General features: G+C 39.1%; 1 protein-coding gene across 1 annotated transcript in view; it reads right to left on the reverse strand.

Moving 5' to 3' along the window:
* LOC135219590 (threonylcarbamoyladenosine tRNA methylthiotransferase-like) overlaps window positions 1-22032 on the reverse strand; it is a 143273-nt gene that overhangs the window by 32534 nt on the left and 88707 nt on the right. Inside the window, exon 7 of the mRNA XM_064256478.1 lies at window positions 7061-7206. Coding sequence (XP_064112548.1) covers window positions 7061-7206 — 146 coding nt within the window. The remainder of the gene's footprint in view (window positions 1-7060; window positions 7207-22032) is intronic.

Raw genomic sequence — 22032 nt, forward strand, 5'->3', positions numbered from 1 at the left:
TTTGGAAGCCATCCAGGAACCAAAACTCCTCAGTGCCTTCTTCATAGAAAGAGTTGGCTTCATCCTCACACAAGAAGAACTCTTCGCTGTCTTCGCCGTTGAAAAAAGTGAGTGAGGAGAAGGAGGAGCCGTAGGCGTAAGGGAATCCCCAAAAACTTGTAAAAGTAGCTCTGTAAAGCTTCTTGTAAGAAGAGCCAGCAGCAGCAAGTGTTCGGTTCCTCATCCGAACCTTCTAGGACGTCTTGTCGAGGCGAGCGCGGAAGATCCTTAGGTGACGAAGGGATCCTAGCAGGAGTTGAGCGAGAGGTTGGAGAACGCCCTCTCTTAGAAGAGTTCACATCCACTGGAGAACGATGAGAAGATCTGGGAAGTCTACGATGAGACTCCCTCTTCGAGGTATACGGAATCTCAGCCGAAGGAGAGGTAGGGCTCCTACTCCGAGAATCCTCGGAAACATCCGCAGGGCGCTTACGAGGAGGCGAGCGCTACTATACTCTATGCACCTATCGTGAGGCGAGCGGCTGCCAGGAGAAGAGCGCCTATCGAGAGCAGAGCGCTTGCGCGGCTCTCCATACCTGTCCAGTTGCGTACGATCAACGGAAGTTCGACTGGAAGGCGAAATGCGCCTACTAGGAGAAGGCTGCTTGCGAGACTCTTGACGTCTAACAAGAGGGTAACATTCAGGAGAAGGGCGCTTCAAAGCTAACAGCGCCTACTTGGAGAAGGGCGCTTCCGGGATTCCTGGTGCCTACCAAGAGACAAACGGTCAGGAGCAGTGCGCCTAGAAGCGGGAGAGCGCCTACACGGAGAAGGGCGCTTGAAAGACTTGTTGTCTGCCCTTAGGAGAATAATCAGGAGTATGACGCCTTAAAAGAGACGAGCGCCTACTAGGAGAGCTATGTGCAGTAGGCTCTTGGCGCCTACCTTGCGGGGAGCGGCTAACAGTAGGCCGTCTATCATGCACACGACTCCTACCAGACTCTAGATGCCTGTCAGGAGAGAAGTCACGATCCGATACTCGAGGAGAGTGACATCTGGAAGAAGAACGCCTACTTGTATAAGGGCGCCTTCTATAATCTTGAGGCTGCTGAGGAGAAGTCTCACGCGAGGGAGTTGAAGAAATCGCGTGATGAGCAGGTGCAGTGCGCTTACCGGAAGCGGGAATCCAATCTGGAGAAAAAACTTCTTTCTCCATAGAGCGTCCTACCGATGTTTGGCGCCTTGAAATTGAAAGAGAGCCAGGCGAGCGAGGGCGCTCACGCGAGCGAGGGCGCTCCCGCGAGCGAGGGCGCTCACGCGAGCCCCCACCTTCATACGAAACCTCCACATATGAAGGAGAACGATCCTCTGAAGAGCGGTGCCTAGATCTCTTATCGGAAGAGAAACGTCCTTCTTCCTACGTGATCTAACTGCTAGAGAGTCTGCTAGCGCCGTGATCTGAGCTTGAAGTCCCGCGAGTACTCTCGTAGGAGAATCTTCTAGTTCTTCCTCGGAAGCAGGCGCCGAGCGCGGAGCGCGAGAAGAAGAACGATCACAGGATTTCTTGGGTTTCTTCGCCTCCACCGACGATTCTTCCGGGAAAACCTCCGGACTAGAAGCCAAAGGACTGCATGGAGCCTTCCAAGCCCTCTTCAACGGGCGCGACGCATCCGGGGAGTTCCAACCTCTCTTCGGAGAGGGAGACGACGAAGAGGAGAAGCATTGGCGTACGAGCTCCTTCTTGTAGCGATCCGAGGCAGCCTGGAGCGTACTTCAGGATCTGCCGAGGGGACGCCTGACCGGTGGGGGCTCTCCCTAGCCCTCCTGCGGCTTTGCGACTTTCCTACTCCACTGGAACTGGGAGTCTGGAAGAGGTCTAGGCCTAGAGGCACTAAGGAGCCGGTCAGACGCACCCTCCACAACACTGGGGACACTGCACTGATCACTAACACTCTCCTTACCTTCCAACTGACGAATCTTCTGATCCACAGAACGATTCTTGGCTTTCAGAGCTGCCGCCTCCGAAGGCGAATCTTCGGCTTCGGTGCGGGGAGCCGCGGCTGCAACTTGGAAGAAGGTTCTAATTCTACGTTAGTACTATTAGGATCCACATCCAACTCACTCATTCTAGATCTGCTAGAACTTCTAGAGGAAGCCTTACGCACTCTATCACGTTCCAACTTCCTAACATAAGAAGAGAGAGCCTTATATTCTTCTTCATTCAATCCCTTACATTCACTACAAGGGTTAGCAAAAGCACATTCATTCCCCCTGCATTTCATGCAAACCGTGTGGGGGTCTACCGAAGCTTTCGGCAACCTCACCTTACATCCTTCATTCACGCAAACCCTAAACAAAACCGAAGTTTTAACTACCGATTCTAGATCAGACATCGTTAAAGAAAATCAAACTCAAAATCAAACCGGTCCACAATCAGCGTAAGCCAAGCCAAACAAAGCGAATACGTCACCAAAAGAAGTCCAAATTAACTCCAGGCAAGCGAGAATCGAAAAACTATCGAGAGGAACCGACAACAGTTGTTATCGTCCCGCGACAGAGAAAAATCTGACAAGCTTACGGGAGTGGTTCGTACATCCGCCACCCAGCGGCGGGTAAGGTAGACCACCTGACCTACCTGTCGCGTGTGCCGCGAGATTTGAAATTCTGTCGGGAACGTCGGAGACTATAGCTATGTATATATCTGTCAGGGAAGTTCATGTACAAAAAAAACTTTTTCCTTACCTCCGCACGCAATAACTCTGCTGAAAATCTCAGAATTTTTGTAGTCACCTTGTCGTAATTTTTCGCACTGTTTTCTATTAGGCGTTACATAAAGTGTTATACATGTAAACGTGTGCAATTTCATGTAGAATACAACAATAAATAACTCATGCTTGTAGCTTTTATCAGTTTTGAAATATTTTTATATAAATCATGATAAATAGAAAAAATTCGATCTTCGGTCAAATTTAACTCAACCTAAATGGTAAAAAACTGCAGTTGTAAGCTAAAACACTTACAGTCTAGTAATATTCCATCATTTACCTTCATTTTGCAACAAACGGGAAGTCTCTAGCACAATATTTCAATTTATGGTGAATTTTTGAAAAAAAAACTTGTTTTTACATCTGCGTGTTACGAATTCACGCATCATTTTGTGATAATATTTTCTGTGTTGCTTTGATTGTTTTGCAATTTGTTATATACCAAAATCATCACAATTTAGTGTACAATATAACAAAAAAATTACCTCATTAGCTTTAACCGTTTTGCTCAGCGCGATTTGTATACAATTATATATGAAATTTTTCTTTCGCTCTGTCATATATTCCAATGCTATTTATATATGATAATGATATTTTTTTTTCATCTCTGATGGTTGCATACTAAACTTCAGGCAATGACAAAAAAAGGAGCCAAAAATGAACTCTTAGTCTTAAAAACTAAGTGCTGTGATTTTTTGCAGAAAACTTTTTTTCCGCTTCGGCGCTAACTCCCGAACGCTGCCAGCATATGAGAGACACTGGTAAATAGCGGCTAGGTATTTAAGGGTTAAGGTAGCACAGGGCAAAGTAAGAACTCCTGTGGGTCATTGTCTACAAAGTCATTCAATGATAGACTGGAAAAAGAGGCAAATCTGTTGTCATGTGCCATGGGATTTTGGGTCTTGGCTATGAATTCCAGGACAAACTCAAAGAACACCAACCCCCAAGCTCAAATATGTTTCACATCATAACTCAGGCCATGAAGCCAACAGAAAAACTGTCTTTAGTGTCAGATCTCTGTCTGATGAACGACACAAGGGCTCAAATGGAGTTTGAGTGAGGCTTCTCAGGACAAGCGAAACATCCCATGTGGGAGGCTTTTGTTCCTTTGGAGAACAGGTCTGTTCGAAACCCCTCAACAACAAGGAGATCTCCCAAGATGAGGAGATGTCCATGCCCAACACTAAACCTAGTGTTGCTCTGTAGCTCCTGACAGCAGAAAGAGAGAGACCTTTCTCATCCCTGAGGGACATAAAAAAAATTGCCATACACTAAACAGAGGATTTGAGTGGAGAGAAACCCTGTCGATGACACCAATCACAGTAGACTGCCCATTTCCCATGGTAAACTGCTGAAGATGACTTCCCGAGGTAACTGGACATACATCCTGCTGCCTCCTGAGAAAACTCTCTCGCTTGAAGGAGATACTTGAAAGTCTCCATCCGTGAAGAGACAGGGATTCTACTGACTGGTGAAACCTTTCGGCATGAGGTTGACAAAGAAGTTGCCACCACGGAGGAATCTCTCTTAAAACCTCTGCCAGAAGGGACAGAAGATCCAGGAACCACTGTTTGAGGCCACAGAGAAGCCACCAAAGTCATCCTCAGATTTTGAGAACTCAATAACCTGTTCAGAACTTGAACAGGGAGGGAAGGCGTAAACCTCAAGGTTGTCCCAAGGGTATTGGAAGGCGTTCTCTGCCAGAGCAAGAGGATCTGGGACCACTGAACAGTAAACTTCCAGCATCCTGTTGAATCAAGTTGAGAAGAAGCCTAGCATTGGCCTCCCCCACACCTGAAAAAGCTTGTCCATCACGACCTGATGCAGAGACCACTCCGTGCCCAGGATTTGGTTCTGACGACTCAATCTGTCGGCTACCACATTCCTCTTGCCTGGAATGTACCTGGCAGAGAGCTCCACCCAGTTGTCGATTGCCCAATGGTGTAACTCGACTGTCCACAAATGGAGGTAACGAGACACCAGACACCCTGCTTGTTCACATAAGCAACCATCGTGGTGTTGTCGGACATCAGAACCATCGAATGACCCTCTACCTTCTTCCAAAACTCCCTCAGCCCCAGAAAAGCTGCCTTCAGTTCCAAAAACTTCATGTTTAGTAGCTTGTCTTCTGCACACCAAATGCCTGATGTAAGGATGTCTCCCAGATGAGCTCCCCAACCCGAGATGGAGGCATCTGAAAACAGAAGGAAGTCTGAAGGCAGAGAACATAGAGGGATTCCCGCCGAGAGATTCTGGCGGTCCAACCACCAATGAAGGTCTTGTCTCCCCTCCTCGGACAGAGGGACTCTCTGAAGAGGAGAATCTCCCACTGGGGACCAGAAGTCTTTCAGTCTCCATTACAGAGACCGAAGATGAAGACGCACATGAGGAACCAGCTTCTCCAGAGAAGACAAAATCCCCAGGAGGACCTGCCACTGGTGTGCTGGCTGTTCGGGTTGTGACAAGAACTTTTGTGCCACTAACTGCAACTTGTCTAACCTCTGGTCCGACAAAAAAACCCTTGACGCTGCTGTATCTATAAACATACCTAGATTAAGAGCTTTCTGGCAGGGAACCAGGTTTGACTTCTCTGAGTTTATCATTATGCCTAGCTCCTGACAAAACTGAAGACAATCTCTGACCTGAAGCAGTTTCTCCCTGGAGCTTGCTAATACCAGCCAGTCATCAAGGCACCTCTAGAGGCAAATCCCTTGAGCATGAGCCCATTCCAATACGAGGGCAAAGACCCTTGTGAACACCTGAAGGGATGTGGTCAACCCGAGGCAAAGGACCTTGAACTGATAAGATCTGCTCTCCAACTGATAATATCTGCTCTTTCTGGACACAAGGTGAATAGGGATCTGGAAGTAAGCATCCTTTCTAACTACTGACGGCAAGAAATCAGTCTCTTATCGCTGCCAACACTGTCCAAGGCGTCTCCGTCTTGAACCTTGTCTTCCTGACAAAATGATTCAAGGTGGAAAGGTCGATTACTGGTCTCCAGTCACCTGTTGCTTTGGGTACCAAGAAAATCCGACTGTAAAACCCAGGAGAAGGATGCTTTACTTCTTATATTGTACCCCTGTTCAGCATTTTCAACACTTCCTCATCTCACCCGCAGAACATCTACTACCAATTTCTTTGCTCCATATCTTTACCACTTGGCCCACTGGCCTGCCAAGCATCCCCTTATCCATGGCAACAGAGAGGGAGAGGCGCTCACTCTATCAACGAACCACTCTGCCCCTTCCCCTACGACCCCTACCAAGCTTGTGGGGGCATGATTGAAAGGGACGTTGTTATTTTTGTCTTGCCCTGTGAGGGGATTGGGAGACCTTCACAGAAACAGAACTCTTAGAAGATTTAATAGGTGAAGGTCTTCTCGCCTGTTGCTGAGGAGGAGGAGGAGGAGGAGGGCGTCGTGAACGTGCCTCTGACTTTGATACTGCCTGATGTACTAACCTGTCTTTAGCATCTGCTTGTCACCTGTCGACTGCATCTTCTAATTCAATCCTCGAAAACAGGAACTGCGAATCAATCCATGATCATTACCTCATCCTCAGCTCTTTCATAACTCTGATTTCCAAGGTTTATTCACCACGCCCATTATCTGATTTGCCCTTTTCAATCTTTCACTAAATTAATCTCCTGAGAATCTAAAGTTACTTCATACCTTTGTGTATGCTTTGTCCTTATTTCTACTGTTTTTCATAAATTTTAGTCCAATCTCTCTCGATATATGAAGCATTTTTTTAAACAAACTTTGAATGTTTATTGTGTTTAAATTATTAAAACTGCACCATTTGCTTACTCTAAATTTATCAAGTTTCTATCCTTACTCTAATCTAAACTTCTCTTCCATCTCCAACCCCTTTTTTCATTATAAAGTTTAACAGTAAAGGTGACAATGTTTGCTTATAGCACTAAAATAATAATGCAAATACATTTAACAAGAATGCATCAGCATCAACATCGATTAAAAAAACACTGTACACTAAAATACAATCAAGAAAACACGGGTAAAAGGAAAAATCCATCTTTAGGGAGCAGAGAGTTCCTTGCTTGAACAATTCTTATTATTTTTTACCGGTTTCCAGCTGATGCCAGAAGGTTTATCCTAATGTTAAAAGCCAAGTTTGTTCCGCATATGAACAACAGTTTTCTTTAAAAGAATACCAATATCAACTTTAGGCCCTGTTTCCAGAACATATTTGCTAATTCATCAAATGCCCCTTTCTACATATTTCTAAGCCTAAAAATAGAAAAGCTGATGGAAATGCATTACTGACAATGTTAAGACAGGAATTTTACAATACCTTTCACGCAAAAAATCAACTACAAGGCGAAAATCTTTAACCGTGTATTCTCTTCTCATATCTCCAAGGACACCATCACTCCCTGACTGGACAGGAACATGTAAAAATGCATAAACTCTGGGATGTTGCATAATCTTGGCCATCTCCTACAAAAGAAAAGGAAAAAACCTTCAGTACTCTTTTAAGTAAATATAAAATGTGAAACAACCAAAATTTTTTTATAAGCACATTTAACACTTCAATTTACCACATTTTTAAAGAGTTGTAATTTATCAAACAGAATCTAATACACTGTATTTGCTAGCATATAAGATGGAATTTTTCTCAGGAAAAAGGTCATGAAATTCATGTTGCATCCTACAGGGACAGGTTCAAGTGTACAGACAAGTTTAGTCTTCCAGTGATGAGTAACAAATCTTCCCCTCACTCATAAACACAAACTTGACATATTTAAAAGCATGCACATAATGGAATTTGGAATCTTCTATTTCCCATTAAACAAACGATATAAACAAACAAATACGTACAATCAAATAAAATATACTATTATTTTCTATCTTGGGGGAGGAGTCAACTTTAGTTTTCAGCAATCACTGTACTTTGTAGTTGTCAGTGACTATCATTTACAGTACAGGGTATGTATTACCTAAGTAATAATCGACCAGCATCACAAGTTTTAGCTTATCATTATACATACATCAGTTACTATGATTTTACTGTATCTTATGATACCTTTCCTATCATCAAACGTCGGTAAATATTATACATATATGTGACATTACATGCCAATTCTTTTCTCTTTATACAAATGTCTAATCATAAGTGTATGGCTAACAAACATTTGGTTTAATGCTGTTGTAAATTCAAGTAGCCAAATGAGATTTGCAAAGTGTAATGATAGCATATCACTTGAATAACAATATTACTTATATATCTTTATGAGAATTGACATTAGAGTATTGGTAGAATGTACGTACATTGCATGAAAAAAAAAGATGAAAGAAATACTTAAGGTTAGTCAGAATGATAAACATATTTCAGTCGACCCCACCTATTTGTGGTTTAGTATGTACTAGCGGATTCACCTATTCACAGATTTTTCTGTGGAACGTAACAAATTATGCTTGTGGAAAATTTGTCTAATCGCAGATTTTTTTGTAGAGCATATCTAAAATATTTGCTAGTTAACAGATGTAGGAGTGTTCACACATGGCTGCTAGTCATATGTTTTTAAGTTATAGGATGATAGGTTAAGGTATAATATTTGGTGTTTGAACTATTAAAATAGGATCTTAAAAGCATTTAGAGAGGGGGTGCTCAAGTATTTGCAGATGTCAGCTATTCGCAAGTGGTTGTGGTCCCTAACCCAAGCAAATACCTTGGTTAACTGAAGTATGATTACCCAAGTTCAAGTAACTGTGATGCACAGTGACACTGTAAGGAAGAGTTTTTTGTATATCATGCATAATAATAGCTTAACCCGAGAACTGCTACAAGCCTCTTGAGCGGCTGTATGGAGAACAATTATAAGCCTCTTCAGAGTGCCATTTTCTATTTCTTCTCACAAATTCCCTAATAACATTAATTAACTTGCATTATTTTTTCATGATAAAACTATTTTTCTGGTAAAAGTTTTAATGTTTTGAACCTTATCCATATATATTTTTATATAATAAAAAAAAGTTCCCCGTAGACCAAGTTTAACTCTTACGCAAAGGAAAATAGTGAAATGTAGTTCTTTTCAGTCAAAATTTGTTTTATTTTAATATATTAGAAATATGTGCAATAAAAAAAAACATAGTACAGGCAGTCCCCGGGTTACGACGGGGGTTCCGTTCTTGAGACCCGTCGTAAGCCGAAAATCGTCGTAAGCCGGAACGACGCTTGGAAATATGTCTTAAACTAATTAAAAGTTATAAAAACCATACTTGTAATCCTTTGGTTACACTACATGTTATTTCCAGTAGTTTTATGTACAACCTGGAGTTATTTTCATAAAAGAATGCTGGTTCTTGAAGGTAAAAACTATTGTAATCCTCTGGTGACACTACATTCTTGAAGTTTTATGTACAACCTGGAGTGATTTTGCCAAATCTTGAGGGCTACAAGAACAGCTGATTACTATTTACGTATCATATAGACTAATTAAAGTAAACGTATCTTTAAATAGGCTTATATATTAGTATCAACAAAAAAACATTTCCTGCTATGAGTCAGAGGCCGTTTAATGAACGAACACTTTTCTGTCCTATCTGTTCAGAAAATAAATGTTACGTCAATCCCCGAGACGGTGACCATTGTTGCCAAGGCGTCTCTCTCTCTCTCTCTCTCTCTCTTCATCTCTCTCTCTCTCTCTCTCTCTCTCTCTCTCTCTCTCTCTCGTCTCTCTGATCTGATCAAATTACACTGGAACTTTGACATACGATTGCCCTAATATACGAATGTTTTGAGATACAACAGAAAATTTGCGAAAATATAAGCTTTGATATACAACGAAATATTTGAGATACGATTTTGCGATGAGTGTTACTTGTATAGGCGACCGATAAATGGCGTTCAGTCTGTTTGTTTGTTGGTGCTGCATGTTAACACGTCGTTGTTTAGTTCGTTGTATTTGCGCCTATTTTTTCGTGTTATTTTGTCTATTTTATTATTAACCATGGGTCTCAAAGCTAAAGACAAAGCAGGTGATTAGAAAAAACCCAAGAAAATGATTTTGATGGAAGCAAAACATGAAATTATAGCAAAGCATAAAACCTTCCAAAGGCATCAACATTATTTCTAAACTACAAACTGATTAAAATAAAAAAATAAAAATTAGTTTAGCAATGTTATTTCATTTGTGTTTATTACGTAGTTATTAGTGTACATATGTAAATAAAAAGAGAACAAATCGTTCCCTGCCACCCTTCCCTACCTCCTCCCCCTGCTGGCCTCACGTCATCTTTCATTGTGGTAAGTAAAATTCCTTTCTTTTTTTTAATTGATTTTATTAACATTTATTATCATTTATTATAAATTGTGCATATTATATGTAATTTAGCTGTGTTTAGGAGTGGTTTCATACCGCTAGAACGGATTAATACATATTACATTATTTTAAATGGGAAAAAATGGTTTGAGATACAACTGTTTTGATATACGACGATGGTAACGGAACAAATTAAAATTCGTATGTCAAGGTTCCAGTGTACTGGATAATGTCTCTCTTTGGATACTTTTGATTTTGCCAAATCTTGTAGGGCTACAAGAACAGTTGATTACTATTTACGTATCATATAGACTAATTAAAGTAAACGTATCTTTAAATAGGCTTATATTATTAGTATCAACAAAAAACATTTACTGGCATGAGTCAGAGGCCGTTTAACGAAACGAACGCTTCTCTGTCCTTAACTCTCTCTCTCTCTCTCTCTCTCGTTGTAATCTAACCAGAAACTTCGTTTTGTTATTATTACTGGAAACAAGCAATTATTTTTTTCATTATTTGTGCTTTTGGACTGTTATATGTAAACTTTGCGCACCGCAAGCTAGTATGTATTCATTCGCTCAGAAACTAGTTCCGCATATGAGGCGTCACTAAAAAACATAGAAAAATACGACATAAAAAGTGTCGAAAATCATCATAACCTCAAAATTTTTGTTGTAATCTAACCAGAAACTTATTTTTATTAATATACTGTGCTAAACTATAAAGGATTTTTATCATAGTATGAGTTTTTTAAAAGCGTCGTTAACTCGGAGCGTCGGAAGCGTCAGCGTCGTAACCTCGGAACAAGCGTCGTAACCCAGGACGGATTTTTCCATTGAATATTTAAGAAAAAGCGTCGTAACCTCGGAACGTCGTAAGCCGGAACCGTCGTAACCCGGGGACCGCCTGTATATAACAGCATACATACACATACACAATATTATAACATAATATCCTGCTCAGTAAGGGAAATAAAAGATGCGGCAACTCCCAAAGCCTATGTCATCATACAGTTGCCTAGTGTAAATTGTGGCAACACTCCTGAATGTTTTTGTTTTCCTTTTGAGTATCAGATGAGTGTTTGTTTAAAATAAAGGTTAAAAACATAACAAGCAGTTTGAGTTACCATGATAGTAAGTGCTTATTTTGTATTGGGTATGTGTAAAGCTCTATTTTCATAACAATGAAAACGATTTACGTATTGTTTTCTGTGTTTTTGTTTGTTTGTCACACACAGAGAGAGAGAGAGAGAGAGAGAGAGAGAGAGAGAGAGAGAGAGAGAGAGAGAGAGAGAGAGAGAGAGAGAGAGAGAGAGAGAGAGAGAGCACAATCTTTTTATGAAATATTTTATGAAATGTCTACGTATATTTATTACTATTTCCATGACAGAAATTTTCTATATCTTTTGTATATTCTTGCAATAGGTGGTGTATTTACTCTGATCTCAAATGACCCCTAGGTCATAAGTTTATGTAAAGTTATTCAAATTAGTTACTAGGTTTATTTATAAAACACTTCAATAATCAGAAGTAAGTTTATTTGACATAATTACAATAATTGCTTTTTTTATGTAATTTAAATATCAAGGTATGTATTTTATTAGTTACAACTATTATATGATATATGAACGTGACAAACCGAAGCCATTAGAAACAGTATGATGCGAGGAGGAGAAACAGTTCGCTGGGACAAAACGTTGGCCGAATGTAACAGCAAGGAGTAGTAATGTCGTGTAGAGAGACGATATAAATGGTATTTGCAAAAGACTAGGAGATTGCATCATTTTTACTTACTTTGTTCCTTCAAATATGATAGGTAATTTTTATTATTGAACTTGTATGTAATAAATAACTTGTAAGTAATAAAGATAGAATATTCTCTCTAAATATGATATATTTTATTAACATACGTACAATAGCAGTGGTATAATAGGTTAACCAATATGACCTACATAAATAAAAGAATACTTACTAAGCAAATAAACTAGTTGTAAATGGTAAATGCTGCTATGGCAACGAGAAAGAGCATTAATTTTTTGAGAACAGAAAAAAATTCTATACTCTAGTATTAGAAAATATAAAGTACTTTTCATTATCGTCACACTCTCCGATATACAGTATAAGTTGTAATGGTTACTTGTCAAAAATAGGATAAAAAATCACAACGTAACAAGGAGTGTAGTGCGTAAAAATATGCTATCCTCTACTGGGCCCAACAAAGCCCGTGATACCCAGTTCCCTCCCCATCCATGAGTGACAGCTGACCGACCCGCTACCTGTGGTACTACTGCACCACCTATTCATCAGTCAAAATGCCATGTCGCGCAGTGACAGTAACTTTGATGGTTTATAACAGAATAACAAAGAGGAGGGAAAAAATATTTTCTTGAAATGTGCACGAAGTAATTACAAAGCCGTTGGTAGAATTATGTATTAGATTCTGAAAGTAGCATTTTTATCAAGATAGCCGTAACACTGGACAGTTGTAAAATGATACTGACACATTTCTTGGGTTAATATATCTAACACAGTATATCATGCATAAATAATTACTTAATATCAAACACAGTAAAGGTTTACAATTACAGTACCACTAATATATGTCTATCTGCATGTTGGAGAGAAAAGGTGAAGGAAATAAGATATTTTCAGAATACTAAAAAGATGTTCCTACACGTGGTTATTTGGTCATAACTATGAAGGCATTACTTCAAGTATCTATGACTTATTTTGTATTTAACACCACATGAATAACAATAATACCGTGGTATATCTTTAATAGGATTGAAAGTAGTATCAGAAATGAATACTAACACAAAGATAGAGAAAACAAGAGATGATCAGCTATTCTTGCATTAATCACAGCATTAGGCACTGGCCATTACTATAATAAAAAGAGATGTGAAAATTTTTTAAGGACCCAGCCCTAAAATGTATACAGATTGAAAATTTTTATAAAATCAATTATTTGAATATAGTGTTTATCTACTGTTCAAGTAAGCTTCTATCTCCATGCCATTATGTGCAATTGGCATCCAAAGTAAAACAAAACAACACTTTGCTAACCCACTAGGAATGTCTCTGTAATAACCAGTTTTCACCAAGTGGTATTGAAATGTTAACATTCTTGTTCGAAATCTTCATGACCATGCACTGTGGTGTGGGAAGGCAGGGTGGGTTTCCACTTTAACATTAGGCAAGAATCCAAATAATTAATTTAATTATAAAAATTGTCATTATTTGTAATGAATCTTACCTTCTGATAAAGTTAGCTGACTACATACTGCATAGAATGAGATGGTAGGTTAGTACAGCCAGCAAAATATTGGTCAGCCAAGTGAACTAAATACTTTTTAATAAGGCGAAACACTTATCAACATTCCTGCCTGTTATGTGATCCTTACTGGTAAGTACTGTCGGAACCACAACAAGGTGTAAGACCTTCACAGCGAGACTTGTCAAAGGATCCTTGCAAGGGAAAAAGGACTCTGTCTCATAGAGTACTAGTAACACCTCTGCTTGAGTCAAAAAACTTAACCGGAAGTCAAAAACTAAAGACAACTACATATCACCTTCATACATTTCATATATGAGGGTGCACTCCTATACACCAATTTGTACCTTCATGCTCCCAAAATTCAATAAAAGTATTTCTTAATAATTAATGATAAGATAGAAAGCAAGGTTACTATCCTATTTGGTTCAGGAGAATGTGTCCCTGCTAGAATGATTAACAGCTTCACACATCTCATACTAAATTGGAATGTTTCACAAATAACATGAGGCAGCAACAGTAACATCTCTGAGCTGCACTGAACAGCCCTCTCTAGAGAATGGTTTTAAAAGAAATAAAAAAAATGTGCCTCCAGTATTGGACATATGAGTGTTTGGACTCATAACACCACAGTACAAATGTTTAACGCCTCCTCTTACAGGTTTAAGTCTGTCCAGGTAAACCCTTTGAGTTCTAACTGGACAAAACAAAGTAACTTCTACACTGCCTACCAAAGTAGTTAAATCATGTACTGTCACAAATCTGGGAAGAGCTTTCACTTCTTCATCTTTTCTCTAAGCAATGAAAGAAAAGATAAGTTGCCACTAGAAAAAAGCCCACATACAAGAAAGGGGTTGAAGCTCACTGATATGCTTTGCTGCAGCAAGAGCTAAAAGAAAAGGGTGTCTAAATTTCTTAAGTGATGCCTTATCGAAAGGCTCCAACTAAGGTGATGTTAAAATCTTAAGGACTACGTCCAAATTTAATCGTCAACCATGATAGGAAGATTTGAACCATGATAGGAAGATTTGAAATTTCCAGCACAAGAGATTGAAAACCTCTTCAAAATTTAAATTGTGAACAGTATTCCAGTCTGCATGATGCAAAACTGAAGATATGTAAAGTGGCATCCTTTGATTGCTTTGACAGAAAACTGCTTTGCATACCTGAATTACTGGCAGCACTTAATCAGGATATCTATAGTGGTACAGGTGCTGGACATCCCTCTACATAAGCACCAAAATTAATAAACCAACAAATGTTATTGATACAATCTTACAGTGGAAGGCTTTCTAAATTTATCGATTACTTCCTTGGCCACTTGAGAAATGCCCTTAGCTAGTAATAGACGGCTGACAATCTCCATGTGGTTCGAAGCAAGTGGAGGTTTGATGGAATCTTCTCAACCAAGACTTCCTGAACAGAAAAAGACAAAAAATATCAACTGCCAGGAAAGGAAGTCCAGTCAACCATTCTCTTTGGGTTATCAACAAGCTAACAAAATCATCCTTGTGTTCTGCAAATATTTCCTCAGAAATATTTCCTCAGAACAGCAAACACAGGAAAAGCTTACAGGTCTAGATTCAACCATTCTTGAAGAAAGGCATCAGCTGACCATGCCTGAGGATCCTGGCATGGAGGGCAGTAAGCAGAAGTGCTGAGTTTTGGGCAGTCATGAACAGATTGGTGTTTGTGTCTCATCAAAGGCTCCACAACTTCTGGAAAATCTGAGGAGGATGAGACCATCTGACAGTAGACCTTACCCTTTCCTCCTGAGTTAGTCTTTGAAGATAATGTTTCTCCCTAGGATAAAATGGGGTAATGGAATGATATTCTTGGAATCTGTCCAAAGGAGAAGGAAGTTTCTTTGCTAGGCTGACCAAATCTCTATTTTGTAACTCCTTGTCTTCTTATGTAAGAATAAAGATAATGACTTGTCGGAAAAGACTGTGATCATATTGTCTCTTGACTATATGTTCTGCTTGCACAAGACCATTCCAAACTGCCTACAGCCCTGAGAGAGAGAGAGAGAGAGAGAGAGAGAGAGAGAGAGAGAGAGAGAGAGAGAGAGAGAGAGAGAGAGAGAGAGCATTAAATTGGCAACATCATATATCTGACCATCAAGAGTGAAATTATGAATAATTCTGAAACAGAGAATATAGTGAGAGAGAGAGGAGAGAGAGAGAGAGAGAGAGAGAGAGAGAGAGAGAGAGAGAGAGAGAGACCTTACCTTACAGACCTTACATCTTGTTTGGGTTGCCCCAGGTCCCTCAGTGTGAGACACCTCTAATGTCTACCAGAGAGTTGCTAGTACATCTTCCAGTATATTTTGCATCTTCCAATCTTGGATGGTCTGGAATGCAGCTTAGATATTTGTCAAAAGCTTTTGCAAAGTCTAGATAAACAACATCTGTTTCATTTTCGCTTTGCATATTTTTATATATGTTCTCACGGTGGACTTACAGTTGGGTTTGTGTACTTTTTCTGGGTACGAAACCATGTTCTCCTATATTAAACAAATTATTTTTTATTAAATGTTTCATAATATTTTTCTTCATTACCCTTTCATACTTTCATAATATGTGATGTTAGACTCACAGGCCTATAATTACTTGCCTCTAGTCTTGATCAACTTTTGAAAGTAGGGGTAATATATGCTAATTTGTGCTCATCAGAAATCTTGCTATGAGTGCTATAAGGACATTTCACTGGGCGACACAGGTCAATCCCAGAAATAAGGTATTTTAAGTTATTTCTACAGCACAATTTTCGGTTAACAGCGCTGCAAGCACCGTTGTCTAATGAGTACATACATTGTAGAAATACCGTTCGGACCATAACGGTTCTGCAAATGATATAAACAAATTTTATTTAGAATTATTACATAGGTATTACGGTAAACTGTATGCCCATGACGCTGTTCTATGACGCCACAAATATAGGTAAAAAAGTGCAAATTTAGTGATCAATGTGTCAATTTATAAATGATCATGCTTTTGTGTTTAAAATGTGTATGAAAATGTATTATATATAGGGTATTTTTATTTCTGTACATAAATATGATACAAAGGTAGCTTTTGAAACTGCCCTCCACATTATCAGAGGATGTTTTTTCATGTTCGTTCTTGTCTGCCGCTGCCTGCCCCTCTTCCGAAAATATCGAGTTAAAATAAGTACAAATTTAGTGATTGATGTGTCGATTTTATGTTCATGCTTTTATGTTTCAAATGTGTATGAAAATATATTACGTATAGGGTATTTTATTTTTATACACAAATAATATGATACAAATTAAGGCAGTTTCTGTAACTACCCTCCACATTATCAGAGGATGTTTTTTCATGTTCGTTCTTGTCCAATGCTGTTCCGAAAAATGCATTTACAAAGACTTCACGTGGTTACATTTGATTAACTTGGGAGCTAGTTATAACTCATTTTGTTAATGAAACTTCAGCTTTTTGTTGTAAGTTTTTATGCTTTGATGTTCAAAATGTGTATGAAAAATGTATTACAGGATATTTTTTTTTAGCTTTGTACATTAATATGATACAGTGGCAGTATGCATGTCCATTTGAAGTCTTTGTAACAGCCCTTCACATGATAAAGAGAATAGGTTGTTCAGTAATGCCCAAATAACAAAATTTTAATTTATATCACTGAATCACGTTTTTATGACATAAGTTATATTTACAATTGTTGCATAAATTGATTTTAAAAGACAAAACTTGCGTATACATTTAATTTTGCAACATTGCAATTTGTTAGTTTTCTCCATGAGATAGAAGTACAGTGGTACCTCGAGATACGAAATTAATCCGCTCCAAGGCGGCTTTCGTATCATGAGCTTTTCGTATCTTGAACCGCATTTTACGTATAAAATGGCTAATCCATTCCAAGCCTTACAAAAACACTTCAGTAAATTTTATAATAAAGCTAAATTGACCAATAAACAATGAAATACTACAACAATTTGGACCATTCAATACCTAACTTAATACGTAGTAGTACTAATATGTATACCGTAAAAATGTGTTAGTGTACATGGTATTAATGTGTATTAGTGGTACCTGGTACAAGAAATAATGTACGTACATACGTACGTATGTAATAAAATGTGGAACCTTAACTTTTGAGTAAGGCTGTCTCCAAAAGTGGCAACAGAGGAGGAGGACAAACGGCAGAAAACTTCTTATAGTACGTACACTTAACTTTACAAAACACATTAAAAAATGTCAGGAAAACAAACTAAACTTTACGAAACACATTAACAAAACTGTAACACTTAACTTTACAAAAACCTTAAAATTAAATTTTTTTCCTTTTTTTTATATTTTTACATTTTTTTTCATTTACAAAATTTCAATTTCTTCACCACTTTCAACTTTCTGTTTTTTCGTAGTATCAAATGGATCTTTCTTTTTGCTTACTACTGCTAGTACTAAAGGCCTCTTTAAAAAATAACTATCCAAGGAAGATTGATTCTGCCTGCTTTTCAAAATGCTCCTGAAATGACTCGGGTAAACGTCATCGAACTGCACAAGCATACAACCTGTGTAAGCCTTTTCGGGGTGTCTCTTTTCTACAAATGATTGCACCTTATGAAAAGCAGCTAGAGCATCCTTAATTACTGCCGTTGTCATAGGGTCGTCCTCCTCCTCCCCGCCGCTGCTAGAGAACTCTTCTTGAACGAAGTTATGTTGCATGGCCTCCAACTCCTTCAGGTCATCCGTCGTAAGCTCCTCTTGGTGCTCCTCGAGAAGGTCATTGATGTCGTCCTTGTCGACGACCAGCCCCATGGACTTGCCGAGTGCAATGATCTCGTCAAGATCTGGTTATAAAACAGTTTCAGGATCGTCAACTGTTCCTGAATCTGCAGCACCAGCTTCGCCCACGTCGAATCCCTCGAAGTATCGGGCGGATACGGCATCAGGCCAGAGTTTCCTCCACAAAGAATTCAAGGTTCGCCTCGAAACCTCCTGCCAAACTTGATCGATGAGTCGGATGCATATCACAACATCGTAATGCTCCTCCCAAAATTCACGCAAGGTGAGGTTTGTGGTATCGGTGATGTCGAAACATCTCTTGAAAAGATGTTTCGTATACAGCTTCTTGAAGTTCAATATCACTTGCTGGCCCATGGGCTGGAGGAGAAGGGTGGTGTTAGGCGGAAGATAAAGAACCTTGATAAATGAATACTCTGCTAGGATATCTTCCTCGAGGCCAGGAGGGTGAGCAGGGGCATTGTCCAACAACAGCAGACATTTCAGAGAGAGGCGTTTCTCTTCCAAGAATTTCTTCACTGTCGGGCCGAAACAGATTTACCCACTCCGCGAACAAAAGTCTCGTTACCCAGGCTTTCGCATTAGTCCTCCACATCATCGGAAGCTTCTCCTTTAGCACTTTGTGGGCCTTGAAGGCTCGAGGAGTCTCCGAATGATAGACAAGTAGGGGCTTCACCTTGCAATCCCCACTGGCGTTCGAACAAAGTGCGAGCGTAACCCTGTCTTTCATAGGCTTTTGCTCGGGTAGCTTCTTCTCTTCCTCCGTGATGTACATCCGGCGAGGCATTTTATTCCAAAAAAGGCCAGTCTCATCACAGTTGAAGACTTGCTGAGAACTGTAGCCTTCCTTGATTGTCATCTCATCAAACATCTTAATAAAGGCTTCGGCCGCTTTCCTGTCCGAGCTGGCCGCCTCCCCATGCCGCACCACCAAATGGATGCCAGTCCGTTTACAGAATTTTTCGAACCACCCATGAGAAGCCTTGAACTCTGGGGTTGGCGTCAATGTCCCTTCTCCTCCGTCATCTTCGGCCTGGGCAATCAAAAAGCCGAAAATACCGCTGGCCTTGTGGCAGATTGCTGTCTTCGTTATCGTATCGCCAGTGATTTCTTTGTCTTTTATCCAGACAAGAAGCAGCCTTTCCATCCCATCATGCACGTGGCTCCTCTTGCTAGACAAAATACGTAGTCACGCCCTTGGAAGGTGTAGCTGCTTTGATGGCATCCTTCTGTTTAAGGATGGTGCCTATTGTTGACGGATTTCGGCCATATTCCTTGGTGATCACACTCAATCACATGCCAGCTTCATACTTTTTTATTATCTCCATTTTTGTCTCCAAAGAAAGCATCCTCTTCTTTCCTACTTCAACTTTCTTGGGACCCATGACTACATATATGCTGTACGTAATTAAGTTATGTAGTACGTATATGCATGAAGTAAAGTTCTCACAAAACACGATAAAGTAGTACTACAACGAAATCACTAATGAATTTACATTAATAAACTAAATTTTATAGAACGAACAAATTCCGCATGCTTACGATACCGATGATGCCGCCAAGTGGCTGAAAAAGCATGCCGCTACGTACAATGCATGATGGGATCATGGGAGAGATGCAGGATCTTATGGCGAGTCTACTAAATTGTCGACGCGCGAGTTTTAAAATTGTTATTGGTGGTCCAGGCGACTCTTGGGACTTTACAGCAACAACCTTTCATATCTTGAACAATTTTCGTATGTAGAGCAATAAAAATCTTCGTATTTGCTTTCGTATCTCGAGTTTTTCGTAAGTTGAGCCTTTCGTATATTGAGGTACCACTGTACAAAATATGATTGCAACTCGGTCGATTTTTTGCTATGTTACACTAGCAAAAAATTGAGGTACGACCTTACAAACTCGAGATACCATTGCTACGTAGATGGCATAGTGACGAAAATTAAGATATGCAAAGAAGAAAAAGTAAATATGCATCTTTTCCATAAAGCTTCAAAAAAATTGTACATTACTTCACTGTATCCAATATTATTGTATTATAAAATACTACTAACATAGCAGTCAAATGTTTTGGTTTGGAAATCGGCTGATGGCAAAATGAGTTTGTTTCACCATATTTAACACATTTCTGAGTGAATTTCCTTGCTTCTAGTTGGAATAAATGAATATCTAGATACTTAACTTATATGAGACAAGGGAATTTTTCTTTATATTTTTTTTAGGTGGAAATGTGACTTGAATATGTCTCGTTGTGATTGTGAACTAAATTGTTTTCTTTTTTCATTAACAGATTACGTTGGAAATATGTTTATTGAGTAAAACAATTACGTGATTCCGTTTGCAATTTTCCTTTATATCATCGTAATATGAACTACACATTATTTATCTTTCATCAGCTTGAAACAAACGGTAAAATGTGTTCTTTCAAGCACAGTAGTTTTGATTAAAATGATTTTATCTCAATTTTTTCTATGGTTGTGTTTGATAGCATACATTTACTGGAATTTTATCCTTGTTGGCAATGCATGATAATGGTCATTAGCAGCTTGAACAGTTTTCTCAGCTTCAGCTACAACTGCATTTAAATTTAACAGTATATTTCCCTATTGATCTTTGATCTATGTTCACGTTATTACATTAAGATATCTCAATCCTATTCTGCATATCGTCATTTATAACAACTACGGTAATTAGTTTACTAAAGCATGATGGTTGAAATACAAGCCAAACAGATATTGTTGTTATCCAATTCGGTTGTACTTAGAAAAAAAAGTTGTTTCTCGTTATGTTGTTTATGGCTGTACATGTTTACGCAATGAGTATAACGTTAAAACCATACTTTCATCATTCTCTTTTGTTATTTTAGAACTTATTTACCTAGAAGATGGGATAGTTAGGCTATTGTAATTAGGTCTCTCGTAAAATCGGATTATCGTAATTGAACACTATAGCTACCTGCACACTTTATAAAAACTTATTATATCTTTACATACTCTAGACACCCAAAGGATTAAAGGTGAGCTTTTTTCACTTTACAGTATTTATTATATTATAATGTACTGTACAGTACTACTGTACAGTAAAATCTACAGTACAGGCAGTCCCCGGGTTACGAAAGGTTTGGCTTACGACATTCTGAGGTTAAGGCACTTCTCAATTATATTTACGACATTCCTAGGTTAAGGCGCTTCTCAATTATATTCATCAGACATTATTTCCAGGATTACGACATATGTTCCAGGGTTATGACGCCTACAATGCCCATCTGGCATTTTCAATGCACCCAAAGCATTAAAACTAAGGTTTTCTTAAGATTTTTTATGATGTTCCGGCTTACGACGATTTTCGGCTTACGACACGTCTCAAGAAAGGAACCCCCCGTCGTAACCCGGGGATTGCATGTAATATACTGCATAAATATAATTTTACTTATTGTGCCACTGCGGGATTACGGCGCCGTTTGACTGGTCTAGTACTCCAAAAGAAGGTGCGTGGCGACTGTAGACTTTAAAATTGCTTAGTATTGAAAATCGCTCAGCATCAGTGGGCAGGAACGGAACCCCTGCCGCTAACCAAGGGCCGCCTGTACATATAAAGAATTTTTTCCCTCATCTTTCTTTTTAATTGTACAGAAGCTCAAAGTCTAGAGCTGTTAAATATGTTAAGTAATGTGACAGGAGGGAGAGTGTTGCCAGATTAGCGATCAATAATTCTCTCTCTCTCTCTCTCTCTCTCTCTCTCTCTCTCTCTCTCTCTCTCTCTCTCTCTCTCTCTCTCTCACCGTATGTAATCTTTACACACTCCCCTATTTTTACCAATCATTTATTTCTTTTTTAAGGGTAATGTGTTAAGCTAACTTTTAAATGGAATTACAGTAACTTTAATTTCATTTAAAATACAGTAACTTTAATTTCATTTAAAATAGCTTAATACTTACATAAAGACAATCT

The sequence above is a fragment of the Macrobrachium nipponense genome, chromosome 1 (assembly GCF_015104395.2).
Source record: "Macrobrachium nipponense isolate FS-2020 chromosome 1, ASM1510439v2, whole genome shotgun sequence".
NCBI lineage: Eukaryota > Metazoa > Arthropoda > Malacostraca > Decapoda > Palaemonidae > Macrobrachium > Macrobrachium nipponense.